Below are 18,840 nucleotides of genomic sequence, written 5' to 3' on the forward strand. Positions count from 1 at the left end.
GAAACCCAAGGACACAAGGCCCAATACTGAGGCTGAACCAAGAGAACCCTCTGCCTATATCCTTCCACCCACCATCATCAGGCTGAGAAGCCCCAAGTAACAGGCAATAATAATCTACCACTAGGGAAGGAATAAGAGCATAGAGAGACTCTCTGAAATGCGGATGTATGGTGAAGGCCTAAAGTTAGGGGTGGAACACTACAGTTGGGGAAAATCCTCCAGCATCTCAGTGCCCACCAGAGTGCAAAGTAACACTGAAGGAATTTGAAGTTGGTGATGCACTGAAGGTAACCATAGCAACAACAGAATTCAAGCTCAGATCAGCCCTTTCTTAGCCCTTTCTCAACCTCCCTCTGTCATGACCACCCACATGAATGGCCTAGCAGAAGAAATGAGTCCATTACCAGGCATAAATATGGCTTACCTCAGTCTCTACTGTTTTTTACATCCAGTATGCAGTCAAAGGTTACAAGACACACAAAAAGAAGAAACATCCTTCTGTCAAGAAACAAGGGGAAACAAACCAGACTCAGAGATGACCCCTATTTTGGAACTACCAGACAAAGGTTTTAAAATAACTGTGGTTAATATGTTAAAGCCCCTCGTAGAAAAGATGAATAAATTAATACAGAATTTTAGCAGAGAGAAACTGTAAAAGAATCGATTAAAAATGCTAGAAGTTTTTTTTAAAAACCACAGCAACAAGAGAAGAATGCCTTCAACAAACTCATCAGTATACTCAATACATATGAGGGGAAAAAAAATCAGTAACCTTGAAGACTGATTTCAGTTCTGCTAATTTTTACTAACCTAAGAGGGTGGAAGTGGGGTGGGATTAAAAACAAACAAAAAAACAGAGCATCCAAGAGCTGTGGGGCAATATCAGATGGTCTACCATACATCTAGTTGGAATCCCAGAAGGGACATGGAACATTTGCCAAAATAGACCATATTCTGGGCCATAAAATAAATGTCAGTAAATTTAAAAGAATAAGAATCATGAACAGAATGTTCTCTGGCCATAACAATTAAATTAGAAATTGATAATAGAAAAATCTGGAAAATCCACAAGTATTTGGAAATTAAATACATTTCTGAATAACCTATGAGTCATAGTGGAACTCACAAAGGAAGTAGGAAATATTTTTAATTGAACGAAAATGAAACACAGCACATATGGGATGCAGCTAAAGCAGTGCTTAGAAGGAAATTTATGGCATTACATGTTATATTACAATAGAAAAAATGTCTCAATTTTATAATTTAAGCTTCCATCTTAAACCAGGAAAAGAAGAGCAAACCAAGTATAAAGCAAGTAGGAGGAAGGAAACTTACAAAGAGCAGAAATCAGTGAAACTGAAAACTGAAAATAATAAAACTAATGAAAAGATCAAAATTGATAAGTCTCTAGACAGAGTAACCAAGGAAAAAGACAACACAAATTACCATATCAGAAATAAAAATGAACATGTCAGTACAAGTCCAAAAGACAGTAAAGTGTAATAATGGGATGTTATAAACAACTCTATTTTCATATATTTGACAATTTAAGTGAAGCTAATTCCTTGAAAGACAAGCATTACCACAATTCACTGAAAAAGAAATAGATAACCTTAATAGTCTTATATCTGTTAAAGAGACTGAATTTATTGTTAGGAACTTTCTCCTAGGTCTGGACAAATCTCCAGACCTAGGTTGCTTCACTGGTGTGTTCTACCAAATGAACAAACAATACCAGTTCTATACAAACTTCCAGAAAATAGAAGAGGAAGGAACACCTCCCAACTTGTTTTACGAGGCCAGCATTACCCTGATAGCAAAGACATGACAGAAAAGAAAACAGGAAAAAAATTAAAAACCACACCAGTATCCCTCATGAATATAGATACAAAAGTCCTCAGTAAAATATTAGTAAATGAAATCCAGCAGTAAGTAAAAAGGATAATACATCATGACCAAGTAGTGTTTACCCAGGGAATTCAAGGCTGATTCATCAACATTCAAGTATCAATCAACATAATTCAGTGTATCATCAGACTAAAGAAGAAAAATATTGGACCATTCTAGTAGATGCAGAAAAAGAATTGACAAAACTTAGTATCTGTTTATGATAAAAATGCTTAGCAAACTAGGAGTTGAAGGTAACTGCCTCCTCGAAAAACCTAGTGTTAACATCGTATTTCATGGTAAAAAAACTAGAATGCTCTCCCCTAAGATTGGTAACAGGCAAGGGTGTTTGCCCTCATTACTCCTAGTCAGCATCATGCTGGCGCTCCTAGCTAGTGCAGTGAGGCAAGAAAAAGTAGTAAAAGGTATAAAGAATTATCAAGAGGTTTCAGTAACTACCATGAGAAAGATGAAACCATTTTTAGGTGTTATCTTAAAAGCAGTGTTTATCTGCAGTTCCTTTGTCTACTCTTAGCTTGCAACCTTTGAATGGAATTATAAGTTTATTTTCCTAACATGGCCTCTGACCAGCCTAATAAGTATCATACATCTTAAGTGGTGTAATCTTTTTTATTTATCTGTATGGAATACTTGACTTTAAAAGGAAGAACAGGAAGGCTGGAATTTATTAAATGAATATCACACAGTCTCTTAACTACATAAAGGAAAAATTATCTCATTTAAAGGGAGTGTTTTATCTCACAGTAAATTATATTTGCAGTTAGTTCCATCAGACTAGTTTATTATAATTTGTTTTTAAAACTTCCAGATAATTAGTTTTGAGTATATTTAAAGCATCCAAATCTTACTTGAGGAATAATTTGTTCACTTTCTAGGGGGCAGATCCACAAACTATTTGCTGAAACATGCATTAATGGAAAGTATAAAACTGAAAGTAATGAGAATACAGTTGAAACTACAGAGAGAACTGAATTTGACAATAAAACTTACTGTAAAATGTAATATAAAAGGCCAGTCAGTTGGCAGTGATTTTGAAAATAAACCTCACTTAGCCAGTGATTATCAGGAGCAAAGGAAGAGAAGAAATAGTCTGTGAACACTGTGTGCCAGCCTGTTCCCCTTCTGCAGAGAACAAGCACCGGCCCCACCCAAAAGCCCTATCCCTTGGCATTGTTGCAGCAACACAAATTAGGTTGCTCTGTCTCTGGATTCTCCTGTGACTGGTAGCCTGTGCTGGAGAGCCACTTCACAGCTTTCCCTATTGAACATAGATAGGTCAGGTCTCCACCTTAAATTTCAACCCAACATTTTATTCTCCAGTCTGCTCTAAAACTCATGGAAGCAATTCATTGTTTATTAAGTGCTATGCATATTTTATGTTTTCTATATTTGATATGATTTTTGTTGGTATTTAGGCATTTTTAACTCTGATAAACAGCATTTGTAATGAAGAATATCACTGCAACCTCTTTCCATTAAAAAAGTATTCCTATAGATGGAATCTAGTTAATGAGCCTCAACCTAATGAGTCTGTAGTAAAATGAGTTCCTTTAGCCATCAATATAAAATTATTAACATAATGAACATTCTTGACATTTTATTGTAAGTAGACAGTACAAAGTCAATAATTTGTAAACAGATCTGTTTGAATCCTAGCATTGTGATTTTCCTATGTAGCCTAGAATAAGTTACTCAAGCTCTCAAGTATATTCTTTCATCTATGAAGTAATAACAGCCTTGTGGGTTATTGACGTTAATATTTATAACATGTCTGGCACATAGATTATGCTCATAAATCATAGTAGATATCGTTGTTCTTGGTAGTTATTATTACAAGTTAGCATTTGTAAACTTCATATTTGTATTCTGTGGTTTAAAAAATATTCTGTCTATAAAATTGGTGCTTTATAGCATGTTGTAAACGAGTTACTAACAGTTGACAAATACTATAGTGTAGTGGTTAAGAACATAGACTCCAGATTCAAATCTCAGCTGCACAACTTATTACCAGGCTGACCATGGGCAAGTTAGTTAAATCCTTTGTGCATCACTTTCCTCAGCTTTAAGATAGACCTAATAACAATAGCACATTTCTCCCAGGAGCATTATGAAGATTTATTAATCAGTTTTAGGTATGTAAAAAGTTTAGAACAGTTGTTGACATGTAGTTCTGTGTGTCAGCTGTCATCCGTATTATTATTAATTTGTTGAGTAAATGATTTTTTGTCACTTTTTATTTTAGGTGAATCTTGGAAGCAACCAGTACCTTTTCTCTGTCATAGTGGATCCTAAAGAAATGCCCTGCTTCTGTTTGCGCCACGATGTTGATGCCCTTCTCTGGCAACCACACTCTGGCAACCAAGACGATATGTGGGAGCATATCGCAACTTTCAATGCTTTAGGTATAAGCAAGCTCTTTGACAACTTCTTCCTTTATATTGAAAATTAGTCATTCTTTTTTTTTTAAGTTTTTGGGTTTGTTTAAATTTGAGCTGTCGTGATTATGCTTGGATTGATCTGTGCTATAATTTGGTTGCTTGCACATAGTTGATGAATGTTAGTACTTTTGGAACAGTAGGACTAATTTGTTTTTATTCTTGTGCAGAAGATCAGCACAGAATAGAAATCAAAGTGGTTATCTAACTGCATGAATCATTCTAATCAGTTATTTGCTTATTCCAACTAAGCTATACAATATCAGAATATGAACAAGGGGCTTGACAGTACCCTACATGGAACTTGTATTCAGGTTTCTTCAGAGTAGTCTTTGGTAATCATGGAATTGCTCTAAGGTAAAGCACATTATGAGACATCTTTCATGGAACTTAAGTGAAAAACAGCCATTATAATGAAAACACTTAGGGAAGATGATGATAAGCAGAAATGAAATTTATTCTGTAGGATAAAAGGGAAAACACTGCTTTTAAAACTAGAGCTTGAAACATTTTGAGCTACATAATTGTAGACTTATGCAATAATTGATTTAATGATAAAATACATTAGTATTGTGTGGGAGAAATTTTTTATATGAATTGACCACAGCTATTGCTTTATTGAAAGGTTATTTTAAACTGCCAGCAGGAAGTAAAATTATGCATTGTGATTGCTGTATATGTACAACCCTAATTGTAGAGGAGATTTATTCAATTATCCCTTATAGTTAATAATATAGGCTGTTAAACTGGTTAATTCAGACTCCAAATGAATTTTTATGACCTGAAATAAAGTTTGATTGAATAGTTTAGCCACATAATTTCTAGCCTTTCTACTAAAATTCCTGATTTTTTATTCTCCTGTTTTTTTTAGTAAGAGGAAAGCTTTATCTTAATTTTCAGATATTCCTTTTGTATCCCTAAATCCCCTAGTATAATGGAATTCTATTATGCTTGAGTTTAAGTTAAATCAACATTACATTAGATGTGTAGTCCTGAGATGTTATATACATTATTTCGTCTGGATTAGCCTGGAGAGCTAAATCTAGGCTCTCAAATAGGAGTCTGTGTCCTCTCTACTTTTTCCTCCTCAAGCCCTGCTTAATATTAAAAAACCAGCATTGATCTGCCTGTGCTCAGTGGTTCCTTTGCTCATTCATTGTTTAATGAGGTCTCAATTTACATTAGTATTATATTTCCTCTCTCACATGTTACAATGTTCAGTAATCATGTCCCAATCTGAAAATTCTAATTTTTATTTCAGAACATAAATGCTCTTTTAGACTATAAAGATAATTTTTAAAAAGATTATTTTTTCAAAGTTTAATTAGTTTTCAAGGGATATCCCAATGGAATTTTTTAAATAGATACTTGAATTTTCTTTGAGTTTGTAGTGGTCTCAAGGCTCTACTTCTGAGAGGTGAAGTACAAATCCTGTTACAGTGTTGGAATTGGTGTGTAAAAATACCACTAACATTATAGAAATAATGGGAATGCACTGTGCATATTAGTACCTTTGGGGATGGGGTCTGCATTATGCACACACTCCTAAAATAACTTTATAATACATCCTATAAACATTTTCCCATTTATTTGATAAGAAAAAAGAAAAGATGCTGTAATGCCACATCTCTGATTGATGTACTCAATATTATTTAAAGATATCTTGGCATGTTTTTAGTGTGTTAGATTTTTAATGTTTTAATTATTCATGGAAATTATAGGAACTATATTGTGCTTTTTTTTGAAGGGATGAAACACTATTTTGTTCCTTAGGAGTTAATGCTTTATTTTTGCACCATTTGGGAGAGATTGATTGTGGCTAGTCATTAATGGTTCAGAATTTAACCATTGTTGAGTATCTATGATATATATTTTTATTTAATCCTTTCAATTTGTAATAAGATTTATGAACTATTAAATGTTAAATCACTGTTTTTCCCCTTCTGTTTAATATATAGTTTTTCTTTTTTTTGTCTCATATTTCTTGGCAGGCTACGTCCAAGCATCAAAGAGAGACAAAAAATTTTTTGCCTGTGCTCCAAATTACTCTTATGCAGCCCTTTGCGAGTGCCTTCGACGAGTTTTCATCTATCGTCAGCCCACTCCCATGTCCACTGTACTTTACAATAGGAAGGAAGGCAGGCAAGTAGGGCAGGTTGCTAAGCAGCAAGTAGCAAGCCTAGAAACCAGTGATCCTATTTTAGGCTTTCAAGCAACAAATGAGAGATTATTTGTTCTCACTACCAAAAACCTCTTTTTAATAAAGGTAAATACAGAGAATTAATTACTCCAACATGTTGGCTTCTCTGTACTGGAAAAGTATTCAGTGGTAGCTGGAAGGCTGGGCAGTTGTGCTATAATCTGTTAAGTTTTATTTTGTTAAAATTATCTTGTATGAATTTATTTTTTAAAGGATATTGGAAATATATTTGAGATTATGAGTCTATAAAAGCTATGGAATGAAGCTGCAAATTTAGAGAAAATTAGCTTCTGTAAAAAATGTAAAGATAGTATTAGCAAGTATAATTAATTTTTTAAAAACAGGCTAGAATCTCATCTTTTATATGAAAGATGTACAATTCATGTTTAAAAATAAAAGTATTTATCGTGTATTCTTTGTTCACTGATACAGTTTCTACTTCTTTACCTATAGAATGTATAATAGTTAAAGTGTTGATTCTTGTAAATACTTTTTAAATGGACTGAATAGCTGGGGTAGAGGGAGAAATATAACAGGTACAGCAGGTCTAGTACTGTTAAAGTTTGCTGAGAGACCTTAAGTGTTTTTTCATATTAAATATAGCTTTATTTTATTTAACTTTTATCCATTTGGTCCTCCACAGACATAAATAGAGATGATAAGGTACTACAAAGTGTAGCTCTTATCCATTGCCATATAACAAACTACTCCAAAACTCAGTGGTTTAAAACAGGATGTTTTATAATTTTTCATGATTCATTGACTTGACTGTCTCTGTTCTGCATGGCCTTTCCTCCTCCAGTAAGCTAGACCGTGTTTCTTCCCATGACAGAAAAAAACATTACAAGAGGGCAAGCCCTAATGTACAAGAGTTTATCAAGCCTGCACTTGCATCATATTTGCTCATCTTCCATTGAACAAAGCAAGTCTAGAGTCAGTGTGAGAGTGGAGTACACAAGGATACAGATAGCAGGTGGTATGATTCACTGGGAGCCATTTATGTAACAGTCTACCATACAAATTATAATTCGTCCTGGTAGTTCTTACATTTCTACAGTTAAGAAAAAAGTAATCCTGTTTATACATTAAATATGTTTTGCCATGAATTTTAGTTTCTTATATTATTTCCTTGGATTTCTTTTGGTGTGCATTTACCTGGAAAATTGTTTACTTTTATACCATTTTTGTATGCTTATATAAACTTCAAGTTAAATTTTATATTATAATAGGGGAATTGAGACTTTAATATAAGAGGCAGAAAATGAAGAAAAGAGTACACGATAGGAAACATTTGTTCCTAACATATCTCTTGCCTATCTAGACAAGTGTTTGGCTGAATTAAATTTTAATGAAAGAAGGAAAAATAAGTTTGAGAGACAGAAAAGGAGGAAAAAGATGGCGATTACATGCATGTTCTAAACACTATGTCAGAAAGCAGTTTCCTGGAGAGAAGTATTGGGATGCTAGATAAAAAGTTGGGAAAAGTCCTGAGAACTGGTAGTGACAGTGGAGTCCTTATAGTACTCTGTTAGTACTAGGAAAGAGGACTAGATAGCTATCAAGCATCAAGAGATCATGAACACAGAAAAAAAAAAAAAGTATGGCTGAACCAAAAAACAAAACAGTGATATTTGCAGAACTTTTTAGTGTCACTGTAAAATTTAATGAAACAAAAGACTATTTCGACAGTGAACTATTAAAAGCCTTTGTTATGTGACAGTAGATTTAAATTTTCTTTAAAATTTACCTCAGAGATCGTAAATACCCTCTTAGGGAATTTAAGAAAAATACAGATTAATGTGGTGCTTAATTAGCCATATGACAATATATATATGCAAATTTCCATATGGTAATCAATTTTCTTTCCTTTGTATATGTGATTTTTAACATGATTACTGTTGAATTGAAACCTATCAGGATAACTAGTCCTAAATATTTTTGCATATTGATCTATGTTAAGAGAGTAACAGGTCTAGAGCAGTGATTCCAAGTCATGTTTTCTTGAAATGTTTCAAGGATTCACAAATATTTAACTCAGTTTGAATAATGTTCTAAAGAGATATGTACAACAAATGCTATGAACGTAGTACCTTGTGTTTTGTTGATTTTTTTACCATAAATTATAAATGGGAATTTATAAAATATTTATGATAGTAATAAAGTAGTATTTTGTGTTTTTCATATGGAGTCATTTAAAGATATTCATTATATCAACATCTTTAGTAAGCATCAGCTATGTACCATAACATATTTTCAGGGCTAAGGATAATACGGTGTTAAGTTAAAGACAAATATTCTAGTGATTTCCAGGTGAATTTTCTCTTTAAGTAAAGAAGTAGGTGGGGGGTAGGTGGAGTTGCTCTATTAGAAAGACATTTAACCAGGGATGGAACCCATATGAGAACAGACAAAAGAGTTGCCAGTGGCAAGGGTCAGGAAGAGGATAATAAAGTTCAAGAAATTAACCAAATAAAAGCATCATAAGGGACTACTATGAACAATTATATGCTAATAACTTTGTAACGCAGAAAATGGATAAATTCCTAGAAATGTATAACCTATCAAGACTGAATCATGCAGAAATAGAAAATCTTAACAGACTGATTACGAGTAAGGAGTAATAAAAAACCTCCCAACAAACAAAAGACCAGGACCAGACGGCTTCACTGGTGAATTCTACCAAACATTTAAAGAATACCAATTCTTCTCAAACTCTTCCAAAAAAACAGAAGAGGGAACCAATCCAAACTCATTTGAGGTGGCCAGCATTCCACGAATGCCACAAGTAAAGAAACTTACAGGCCAATATCCCTGATGAACATGATATAAAAATTCTCAATAAAATATTAGCAAACCAAATTCACAATATATCAAAAGGATTACACACCATGATCAAGTGGGATTTATTATAGGGATGTAAGGGTGATTCAATATTTGCTAATCAATCAACATGATATATCACATTAATTTAGATACAGAAAAAGCATTTGACAGATCTCAACATCCATATATGATAAAAAGTCTCAACAAAGTGAGTACAGAGGGAACATACCGTAACATAATAAAGGCCATATATGACAAGCCTACAGCTAACATAATGAGGAAAAGTGAAATCTTTCCCTCTAAGGTCAGGAACAAGACAAGGATGCCCACTCTCGGCACTTTTATTCAACATAATATTGGAAGTCCCAGCCATAGCAATTAGATGAAACAAAAGGTGTCCAAGTTGGAAAGGAAGAAGTAAAACTCACTATTCACAGACGACATGAGTATATATATTAAAGACTCCACCAAAAAAACAGATCCAATGAATTAGGTAAAGTTGCAGATAAAAAAATCAATATACAAAAATCTGTTGAGTTCCTATACACTAATAACAAACCATCAGAAGTAAAACAATCCCATTTACAATTGCATTAAAAAAGAACAAAATACTTACAAATAAATTTAGTCAAGGAGGTGAAAGAAACTGAAGACAAATAAATAAAAAGGCATCCCATGCTCATGGATTGGAAGCAATTGCTACTCAAAGCTATCTACAGCTTTAATGCAATCCCTGTTAAAATTCTAATGGGATTTTTCACAAAAATTGAACAAACCTGAAATTTATATGGAACCACAAAAGACTACAAAAAGCCAAAGCAGTCTCTTAAGAAGAACAATGGTGGAGGCATCATACTCCCTGATTTCAAACTGTTTTACAGAGCTATGGTAATCAAAACAGTATGGTATTGGCATAAAAACAGACACAAAGATCATTGAAACAAAATAGCCCAGAAATAAACCCACCCATACATATGGTCAATTAATTTATGACAAGAGTCAATAATATACCAAGGGGAAAGGAAAATTTCTTCAATAAATGGTTTTGGCAAAATTGGACATCCACACACAAAAGAATGAAAATGGACCACTGTCTTACACTATACACAGTAACTTAAAATGGATTAGTCTTGAATGTAAGACCTGAAACCATAAAACTCCTAGAAGAAAATATAGGCAAGTAAGCTCCTTGACATTAGTCTTAGCAATGATTTTTCTTTTTTTTTTTTGGATCTGACACCAAAAGCAAAGGCAACAAAAGCAAAATTAAGTGGGATTGCATAAAACTAAAAAGCTTCTGCACAGCAAAAGATACCATCAACACAATGAAAAGGCAACCTACTGAATGGGAGAAAATATTTGCAAATCATATCTGATAAAGGGTTAATATCCCAAATAACTTACACAACTCAAAAGTAAAAAAAAATCCAATTAAAAAATGAGCAGAAGATCTGAATATTTTTCAAAAGTAGACATAGAGATGGTCAACAGATACATGAAAAGTAGTGCAACATCACTAATCAACAGGGAAATGCAAATCAAGACCACAATGAGATATCACCTCACACCTATCAGAATGGCTATTATCAAAAAGACAGGAAATAACAAGTGTTGGTGAGGAGGCAGAGAAAAGGAAACCCTGTGCCCTGTTGGTGGAAATGTAAATTGGTGCAGCCACTATGAAAAACAGTATGGAGGCTCCTCAATTAAAAGTAGAACTACCATCTGATCCATCAGTTCTACTTGTGGGTATTTATCTGAAGGAAACAAAAACACTAACTCAAAAAGGTATATGTGCCCCCATGTTCACAATAGCCGAGATATAAAAACAACCTAAGTGCTCATTGATGGGTGAATAATGGCATATATATATAATTCAGCAATAAAAAAAGGAAATCTTGCCGTTTGTGAAAACATGTATGGATTTTGAGGGCATTGTGCTAAGCAATATAAGTCAGACAAAGACAAATGATCTCACTTATATGTGGAATCTTAAACACACACACACACACAAACAAACCAAAACTGAACTCATAGATAAAGAGAACGGAATGGTAGTTACCAGCGGTGGGTGTGGGGGTGGGGTGGGAGATTTGAATGGCTGAAGGGGGTCAAAATGTACAAACTTCCATTTATAAAATACATAAGTCATGGGGATGTAATGTACAGCATGGCAACTATAGTTAATACCACATTGCTTATTTGAAATCTGCTTAGAACTTAAAAGCTCTCATTATAAGAAAAAAAAAATTGTAACTATGTATAGTAACATGTTAACTATCCTTACTATGGTGATCATTTTGCAATATATATAAATATCAAATCATTATGTTGTACACCTGAAACTAATCTAGTGTATGTCAATTTTAAAAAATGAGCGTGAAAAATAATTATGAAAACAATCTGCAGAATATTTAATTGAGTCACAATTCAGTTGCCACATTAAGAAAAAAAAAAAAAAAAAAAGGCCTGAGGGATGATCCTAGGGCAGGCAGGGATAATGGCTGCTGGGGCAGGGCTCTCCAAGGGGTCTTTTCCACATGGGATCCAGAGATCCCATTTCTTCCTTGCCCCAGCCCACTAGGAAGACAGGTCAGCAATGTACTATAGCACACGTAAGAACTGCACTTGGTGGTGTGAAGTAAAGGAAGTTAAAGTGCTTAGGGAGCTACCTGTGGACTGACAGCATTTGGGTCTAGTTCCTGCCTGCCCACCTCCTCATGGTCATATTCCCGCCTTTCTTCACAGGCTGCTGTCTAGTTCTGCCTTGTTATTCCTGATAACCCCTAAAATTTCAAGTGTTGATTAAGGGAGCCCTTTTCACCATTTTATATCCAGGGCCTGATACAGGTCTTAATGTGTAATAAGTATTTAATATATGTGTTAAATAACTGATTTTTAAAAAGAAATTAAGAATGGTTAACAATATTAAATAATGCTTTGAAATAATATACAACTATCACATTTCTACATAGAATGGAAATTACAGGTTAAATCATTGCACAGGTATTTCTAACATTTGTGATTATCTATAGAGATAAGAACAATGGTAAGTTTATGTGTGGCAAATAATAAAATTGGTATTGTACCAGTCATTGATGATATAATGAAGAATATTTTAATTGCTTAGTACTAAGTGTGTCTTACTGAACAAGTGATAGTAGTTGAGCTAGTAAAAACTAGGCCTAATGTTGGGATGTTGGAGTAATAAACGAGTGAGAAGTAAGCCCTTCTAAAATTAGTATGAAAGAAAAATAGGCAAAAACGGCCAAGCCAACTAGATACCAAGATATATTATGAAGCAGTAATTAAATGAGGTGGTATCATTGAATCAGTAAACAAATACATATTTAATTTCTATTTACTTACTAGAAGGAAATGTTTATAATCTCAAGGTTAAGAAGGCTTCTTTAAGACCCAGAAAGCAAAAATAAATTAAGGAAAAGATTAATGAATTTGATCATTACAAAATGTAAAATTTCTTTATGACCTGTTCTACTAACAGTGGTAAAAGATAAGCAACAGACTGTGAGAAGACCTTTGCCAGTGCATAGTATATGAGGGAACTACTATCAAAGAGAACTATTAATAATAAAAAAGGAAACAAGTCACACAATAGAAAAGCATGCAAAAGAAAGAAAAGTCAATAGGAAAAGGAAGAAAGATGGCCAATACAGTTTTTTAAAAATGCCTAGTCTTCCAGGTAATCAGAGAAATAGGTAAAAAATTTTAAGTTTTATAATAGTAAATATTGGCCAGGATATAGGAAAATGGGAACTCTCCTACCCTGTTTGGGGGGGGGCGGGGGCGGGTATAAATAGGTATATGTGAAGGACACTTGGCAGTATGTTTTTATATTAGAATTCTATGTATTAGTGTTTTTTAGGAGAATAGGTTAAATCCCTCTTAATGGGCCTGAAAACTTCCTGATACTCATATGTAAGTAATATTTTTTTCCTTTTCTCACTGAAGAAAGATGGAGTTAAATTGTAACATCTTGGCAATTTACAACAAGATCTGTGTGCCGTTTTCTAAGAAAATAGATACTCCTGTGAAAAGTCTTGGTTCATAAAAACATGTTTTTCTGCTCTTTAATGCATCTATTGGAAAATAAGAGGGAAACACCCCTTAGTGTCTCAAAGGAAATAAGAAAATTGAGATTGAATATCACCTGGGTTCCAAAGTTTCTGTCGTGGGAAGGAAATCAAAGGAGCCACCCTTTCACTTTGCTTTCAGCAAGTATTTTGGGTTTAAAAGCAGGCAAGTCATTTTTCAAGAGAAGCAACTTATGTCGGATCCATTGCTAGCCGCATCCATCCTGAGATTCTGTTCCACCTGTCTTTTTCTCCAGCAGACTAGCCCAAACATAGCTATGTATCAGAATGCGAGAAGGCAAGCATTTTTCAAGCTTCTGCTTGTGTCACATTTTTTGATATCATATTGGCCAAAGCAAATCACAGAGTTTGTCCCAGAGTCAGAGTGGAGTACTCTGCAAGGTTATGTGGTAAAGACATGAAAGTGGATGAGGTGAAAAATTGGAACCATCTTTGAAATCTACCACACGTATCCATACTATTTCCCAGCAATATCATAGATTTCTAACCTTCCCCCACCCCGACTTCATGGCACACAGAAAATTATACAGCAGAGTGGGGCAAAAAAATGAGGTTGCTCTTGTCCAGAAGTGACCTTGGCTATCCAAGGGCCTAAATATCTAGGCAGCTGGTAACCTATTTGCAGCACAATGATGTAAAGTCTATAAAGAGGTGTGTGCATACATTGAAAGACTGCCAATTATAGTTAAGTGCTGTACTCAATTCTAAAAAAAAAAAATCAAAATTATTGAAAAAATTTAATTTAGAAAAATATACTGGGCCATTTAGATCTAAAATCTATAATTATTAATATTTCAAATGTACATATTATCACTGTATCAGCTTTTAAAATAAATTTTATTGAGGTATAATTTGCACACAATAAACTGCCCATTTAACATGTACAGTTGGATCAGTTTTAATATATTTAATATATTTTTTGATTTAAAAGTATTCATCTGTAATAATATGTACATTGTATGTATATTCATATTTATGAAACCACCAGTATAAAATTAGTTGGAGTGGCCATCTTAATATCACGCAAAGTCAATTTCAGACCAAAGAATAATACCAGGGATAAAGAAGATTATTTCATGATAATACAGGGATTAGTCATTTAAGAGGACATAATTCTAAATGTTTATACACCTAAAATAACAAAGTTTCAAATACAAAAAGACTGATAAAACTGCAGCAATAAACAGGTAAATCAACAATTATAGTTGGAGATTTGAATACCCTTCTTTCAGTTATTGATAAAATAAGTAGACAGAAAGTCAGCAAGGATATAAAAAATTCAAATAACACTATCAACAAAGTTGACCTGATTGACATTTACAGAAAACATTACCCAATAACAACAGAATAACATTCTTAATATTCTTAATCTTAAGAATAAACATTCTTAAGTGCAAACGTTACATTTATCAAGATAGATCATATTCTGGGCCATAAAACAAATCTCAATAAATCAAAATGTCACACAAAGTATGTCCTCTGAGCAAAACGGAATTAAATTGGAAATCAGTAACAGAAAGAACTTTGGAAAATCCCCAAATATTTAGAAACTACATGACACACTTCTAAATAGTTAAGTCAAAGAAGAAATCAAACAGTAACAGAAAGTATTCAAAATGAATGAAAATAAGAACACATATCAAAATGTGTGATGCTGCTAAAGCAGTATTTAAGGGGAAATTTATAGCACTAAATGCTTTTATTAGAAGAGAGATTTCAAATCAATGACCTTAGCTTTCACTTTAAGAAACTAGAAAAGGAAGAGCAAATTCAACCCAAAGTAAGTGGCAAAAAAAAAAAAAAAGAAATTAATAAAGATCAGAGTAGAAGTCAATGAAATAAGAAACAAAAAATTTGAGAAAATCACCAAAACCAAAAGCTGGTTCATTGAAAAGACTGATAAAATTAATAAATGTTTAGCCAAACTGATCAGGAATAAAAGAGGAAGATAAAAATTATCAATATCAGCAATAAGAGAGGTGAGTGAAATCACTACAAATTCTACAGATATTTAAAAAACAATAGGGGATTATGAGCAACTTTATCCCAATAATTTGGACAACTTAGAAAATATGGTCAAATTCTTTAAAAAAGACACAAGTGTCCAGAGCTCATTCAAGAAGAAATAGATAACTTGAAAAGCTTTATATCTATTTTTAAAATGGAATTTATAGTTAAGAACCTTTCCACAAAGACTCACAGATACAATGTCATGAAAGTTAAATTCTGCCAAACATTTGAAGAAATAATATCAATTTAACACAAATTCTTCCAGAAAACTGAAGAAGAAGGAATATGCCCAATTTATTCTGTGAGGCCAACATTACCCTGATACCAAAACCAGGAAAAGACATTACAATAAAAGAAAACTATAGACCAATATCCTGCATGAACATGAATGCAATGATTCTGAATAGAATTTTAGCAAAATTAAAGAATAATATAAAGGAAATAAAAGGGATGATACATCATGACCAGGTGGAGATCTGAGCAGTGCAAGTTTGGTTTAATATTTGAAATACATCTCCATGAAATTTACCATTTCAACAGACAAGAAGAAAGAAATAAACATAAGATCTTTCAGTAAATGTAAAAAAAAGCATTGGATAAAGTCCAACATCCTTATTTACAAATCACAGCAAACTAGAAATGAAAGAGAACTTCCTCAACCTGATAAAAGGCATCTACAGAAAACTAGTAGCATCATACTTAATGAGGAAAGACCAAATGTCATCCTCGCCCACCCCTGCAGTAAGGTTGAGGACAAGGCCAGAATGTCTGCTCTCACCACTTCTATTCAACATTGTACTAGAGATTGTAACCAGTGCTGTCTGGCCAGAAAAAATAAACGAAAAGAATCCAGATTCGAAAAGAAGTAAAACTGTCTTTATCCATAGGCAACATGACCATTTATGAAGAAAATCATTTGGAATTTATTTAAAATAAAAACTACTAGATCTATAAGTGAGTTTACCAAAGTTGCAGGAAATAAAATCAATATACAAAATTCAGTTGTATTTCTATATACTGGCAACATTCAGAAACTGATATTATAAAAAATAGCATTTATAATAGCACAATGTTCATAAATCAGAAAGTCGGTATTGGAAAGATGTCTCCCCAAGTTCCTATGTTTATCTATAGATTCAGTGTGATCAGTCAATCCTAGCAGGGACCAAAAACAACAAACAGATCTTACACCACCTGACTTTAAGGCTTATTATAAAACTACAGTAATCAAGTCAATGGACAATGTGGTATTGGCATCAAGATAGACAAATTGATGATCGACAGAACAGAATAGAGTGTCGAGATACAGATGCGTATATGGACATACACGGTAAATTAATTTTAGACAAAAATGTGAAGACAATTCCGTGGAGAAAGGATATCCATTTTTGCCTTTGGGGTAGACTGAATAATGGTTACCCAAAGATATTAAGTTCTAATCCCTATAACCTGTAAATGTTAACTTATAAAGAAAAAGGGTCTTTGCAGAAGTGATTACGCTAAGGATCTTTAGCTACATTGAGAGATTATTCTGGATTATCTAGGTAGACCCTAAATCCAATTACAGTATCTTTATAAGTGAGCAAGAGATTATAAACACACAGAAGAAGCCATGTGAAGACGGAGGCAGAGACTGGAGTGATAGGTCCACAACTCAATATGCTGACAGCCACCGGAAGTGAGAAGAAGCAAGGAATGGATCTCTCCCAGAACATGGAGAGAGAGGATGGCCCCACTGACACCTTGATTTTAGATTTTTGTCTTCAGAACTATGAGATAATATATTTCTGTTGTTTTAAGTCACAGATTTCATGGTAATTTGTTAGAGTAGCCATATGAAACTAATAGCCTTATACCTAAAGTAACTCAAAATGGGTCATAGATCTAAATGTAAAGCCTGAAACTCTGACACTTCTAGAAGATAACATAAAAGGAAATCTTTGCAAAGATTTCCTTGCAAAGACTTCTTGCATGTAACAACAAATGTGAGATCCGTTAAAGAGAAAACTGATAAATTGAACTTTGTCAAAATTAAGAAATTATGTTCTTGGAAAGACAGTCTTAAGGAAATGAGAAACAAGCCACAGGCTGGGAGAAACTTCTGCATGCATACATCTAATAAAGGACTAGTATCCAGAATAAAGAACCCTCAAAACTCATAATAAGAAAATAATCAAATGAATAAACTTTTTAAAATGGGCCAAGGTATTAAACCTGACATCACATTAAAGAAGATATATGAACTGTAAGTAAGCCCATGAAAATATGCTCATCATTATTAGTTATTAGGATGTTGCAAAATGAAAGCGCGAGATATCACTACACTTCTACTGAAATGCCTCAAATTTAAGACTGACCACACCAAGCTTTGGCAAGGATGTGGAGCATCTGAAATCTCATACACTGCTAGTGGGAGTGTAAAAGGGTAGAACCACTTTGGAAAATAGCAAATAGCGTTTTCTAGAATGTTAAACTTACATCTACCATATGACCCAGACTTTCCACTTACCCATATTGCTCCCTCATCTGCCATCTTTATTTTTTTCCAGGAAAAAATGTAGTTCAGCATGCAACATTAATTCAGTCACTGGAATCACAAAGTGAAGAACTTTCAAGGAAACTATATTCTCAGGTCCTTTACTAAATAGAAAATATGTATTCAGTGTTTTTCTCTGCCTGCAAATATATACCTTACAAGAGGAAAAATGAGAAGGGTGAGGCTATCTTAGTGGAGGAACAGGGTAATAAAAGTATGAAGCATATTATTCTACAATGTTGGTAACAGTATGTTCTGCTGGAGGTTAATTACTGGTGCTTCAGGAACCCAGTTAGAATCAGGTGTGAGAAAAAATAATTGAGAAATCAAGAGCTATGAACAACAACGCAAGCTGCTTTGGAAAACAGTCTGACAGTTCCTCAAAAGGTTAAACATAGAGTTACCATATGACCCAGCAATCCCATGCCTAGGTATATACCCAAAAGAAATAAAAACTTGTACACTTATGTTCATGGTAGCAACATTCATAATAGCCAAAAAGCATAAACAACCCAGATGGATGGATGAATAATACACAATATATCCACACAACAGAATATTATTCAGCCATAAAAAGAATGAAATACTGATACATGCTACAACATGTATGAACCTTATGCTAAGTGAAAAAAAACAGTCGCAATGGGCTATACATTGTATAATTCCATTTCTACGAATAGGCAGATCTAGAGAGATAAAGGAGATTAGTGGTTGCCAAGGGCTGGGGGGAAATAGGGAGTAGCTACTAGTGGGTATACATTTTGGGCAGGGGCGGGGGATGATGAAACTGTTCTAAAATTGATTGGGGTGACT

The 18,840-nt window shown here is 33.7% G+C and overlaps 1 protein-coding gene across 1 annotated transcript in view; it reads left to right on the plus strand.

Annotated features, from left to right (window-relative positions):
* The window catches only part of NUDCD1 (NudC domain containing 1), an 86,208-nt gene extending 79,238 nt beyond the window's left edge, over positions 1 to 6,970 (plus strand). The window contains exons 9-10 of the mRNA XM_082600714.1: positions 4,151 to 4,310; positions 6,335 to 6,970. Coding sequence (XP_082456840.1) covers positions 4,151 to 4,310; positions 6,335 to 6,627 — 453 coding nt within the window. The 3' untranslated portion in view covers positions 6,628 to 6,970. The remainder of the gene's footprint in view (positions 1 to 4,150; positions 4,311 to 6,334) is intronic.
* The last annotated feature ends 11,870 nt before the right edge of the window (positions 6,971 to 18,840 follow it).

Source organism: Mesoplodon mirus (genome assembly GCF_964341445.2).
Source record: "Mesoplodon mirus genome assembly, chromosome: 16".
NCBI lineage: Eukaryota > Metazoa > Chordata > Mammalia > Artiodactyla > Ziphiidae > Mesoplodon > Mesoplodon mirus.